Genomic DNA, 2,302 nt, shown 5'->3' on the forward strand with positions numbered 1-2,302 from the left:
AATTAAAAATATAATATTCTAGCAGTTTTTATATACGCTTTTGCGGTTCCATTTGCGCAATAATTTTTGCTGTTCGGAATTGTTAACTGATTTCATATGTAATACATTAAAATATTTCAATATATTACATAAACATCATATTTAATTTTATGATAAACATTTTATGATCGTCTTGTCTTTACGCATGATATTGAATTTCGTTTCGCGATATAAAATTTAGCCATGGTTACTATATTTTAAACCCATGCAATATGCTTGCTTATCTTTTCAATATTTAACTACCGTATCTACATTGCAATTAGTTCACTTCAGATGCAAAAATTTCTAACCAATCATACAACTCAAATAATTATCTGTTAAGTTTGACATTTCAAGTTCGTCTTTTGATTTACATATTGCGAACAAAAAATACGTGTCCTGTACATTTTATATTATATCTATAACAAATATCTAACAAATCTTAAGGGAGGAAATTGTTTATAATGTGTGTGAAAAAAAATTTATATAAAGAACATTCAAACATCAAAGAATAAATGTAACAAATTTTAATTATGGCTGTTACATTATAATAAAAAAGAATAATTCCTAAAAAAATGGTTATATAAAGTTGTATTAAAAAGTAAAAATACTCCCTTAAAGAAATAAATAAATTACTATTTATATATCTGAATGAAAACAATTATATTAATATTTTTATCGTGAAACTTATATCTAAATTTCTGTTTAAAAACATATTTTAAATATTTGTTTTAATTTGGTTTGTTAACATTTAAATGCACGCAATATTATTCATAGTTCGGTCTTTTTACGTTCAAAATATATGCCTATCAACGCGGTTATAGTGAATTTCTGTTGTATAGAATTGATAAATTGCATGTATCAATTGATTTCGAACAAAAACAAACTAAAGAACAGGGTAAAAGGATAAAATCGGTGGAAGATAAAAGGCACCATTTTTGTTTCATCTTCGATGAATTATCAACTTTCTCATAATCGAGATAATGCATAAAAATTGTTGACTGGATTTTCAATTTCCCGAACAACTTTGATAGTGGTAGTTCAGTGGCTTGACTGAGGGACGAATACGCGATCGTAAAAGTAAATTACTTACCTTGCGTCGTAAATAAACCATATTGAATATCTACTTGATGAAGAGGCAGAAAAGAAGAAAGATCTCAATAAAGGACACACGATTGTAGAAGTTTGTTCACGCTGCTTCGAGTATCCGCGCAGTTCATTCTACGTGAATACTGATCGTTCCATTCTTGTTTTTACTTCTTTTACTCTTTCCTTTTCTCGCAGGATTGTCATTCAATTTCGAGTTGAAGAAACAAAGTAAACATCAAATGGATAACAATATCGTTCACGTCAAGTATTATAGTTGATTGCAATGTATATCTCATCCACAGACAATAAGAAATGTAGAAAGAATTTTGGAAAAGCAGAGAGCCCGTTTTCAGTGTCTTAAATTAAATGGAACTACTAACTCGGACGACGACGGAGGCCGAACGATTGTTGAGTATCCACGAATGGGAAAAATGAGCGTATTTATTTAGGTGAAACACTTTCGTTCGTTCGTCCGTTTGTTCGTTCACTCGCTCGCTCGCTCGCTCGTTCGTTCACTAATTACTGATTCGGTTGCCCAATCACGAATACAGCATGCTCGAATTAAGCGTCAGTTGATATTTTATTTATTAGCAAAGAATAAGGGGGAGGGAGGGAGAGAGAGAGAGAGAGAGAGAGAAAGAGAGAGAGAGAAACATGACTTCTACGAACCAGCGTACATCCCTCCTTTTCTTCCCAATCGAATCGCTTGTCAAATGATAATATAATGACGAGAGAAGGAGACGGGAAGGAGTAAACGTTGATAATTTTATGTGTATAAGAAGGAGATGTCAAAATAATGCCGGCATCGCATGATCGTTCGAGAAAGGGGAGGAAAAATTGCGTCAAGGCACATATGCTCGCTCGCGCGGACAAGGCGTTAAAAACATGTTGATAACCGCACACGTTCCCTCCGCGTCTGATAAGACAGAGAATATAGACAGAGAAGCAGCACGCGCATTATTTACAAGAACGCTCATTCGATTCTCAAAAATATACAACTGTCATAAATATTGATTGGAGGCGTGGCTCTACGTACGAACCGAAAGGTAATGTTTGATTTTTATTGCGACTCGTGGGAGATTTACAACAAAAATTATATTATAACTTCCTAATGAGAACCGGCAAGTTACAAAAGCATTATATCGAAATTTTGGATGAAAGTAAAGTTATAAAAAACATTATATATATATATATA

General features: G+C 32.5%; 1 protein-coding gene across 1 annotated transcript in view; it reads right to left on the reverse strand.

The window, feature by feature from the left end:
* Positions 1-1,642, reverse strand: part of LOC108751695 (branched-chain-amino-acid aminotransferase, cytosolic) — a 15,455-nt gene extending 13,813 nt beyond the window's left edge. The window contains exon 1 of the mRNA XM_018492005.1: positions 1,112-1,642. Coding sequence (XP_018347507.1) covers positions 1,112-1,132 — 21 coding nt within the window. The 5' untranslated portion in view covers positions 1,133-1,642. The remainder of the gene's footprint in view (positions 1-1,111) is intronic.
* Positions 1,643-2,302: the final 660 nt, after the last annotated feature.

This window comes from Trachymyrmex septentrionalis, unplaced genomic scaffold, assembly GCF_001594115.1.
Source record: "Trachymyrmex septentrionalis isolate Tsep2-gDNA-1 unplaced genomic scaffold, Tsep1.0 scaffold112, whole genome shotgun sequence".
Taxonomy (NCBI): Eukaryota; Metazoa; Arthropoda; class Insecta; order Hymenoptera; family Formicidae; genus Trachymyrmex; species Trachymyrmex septentrionalis.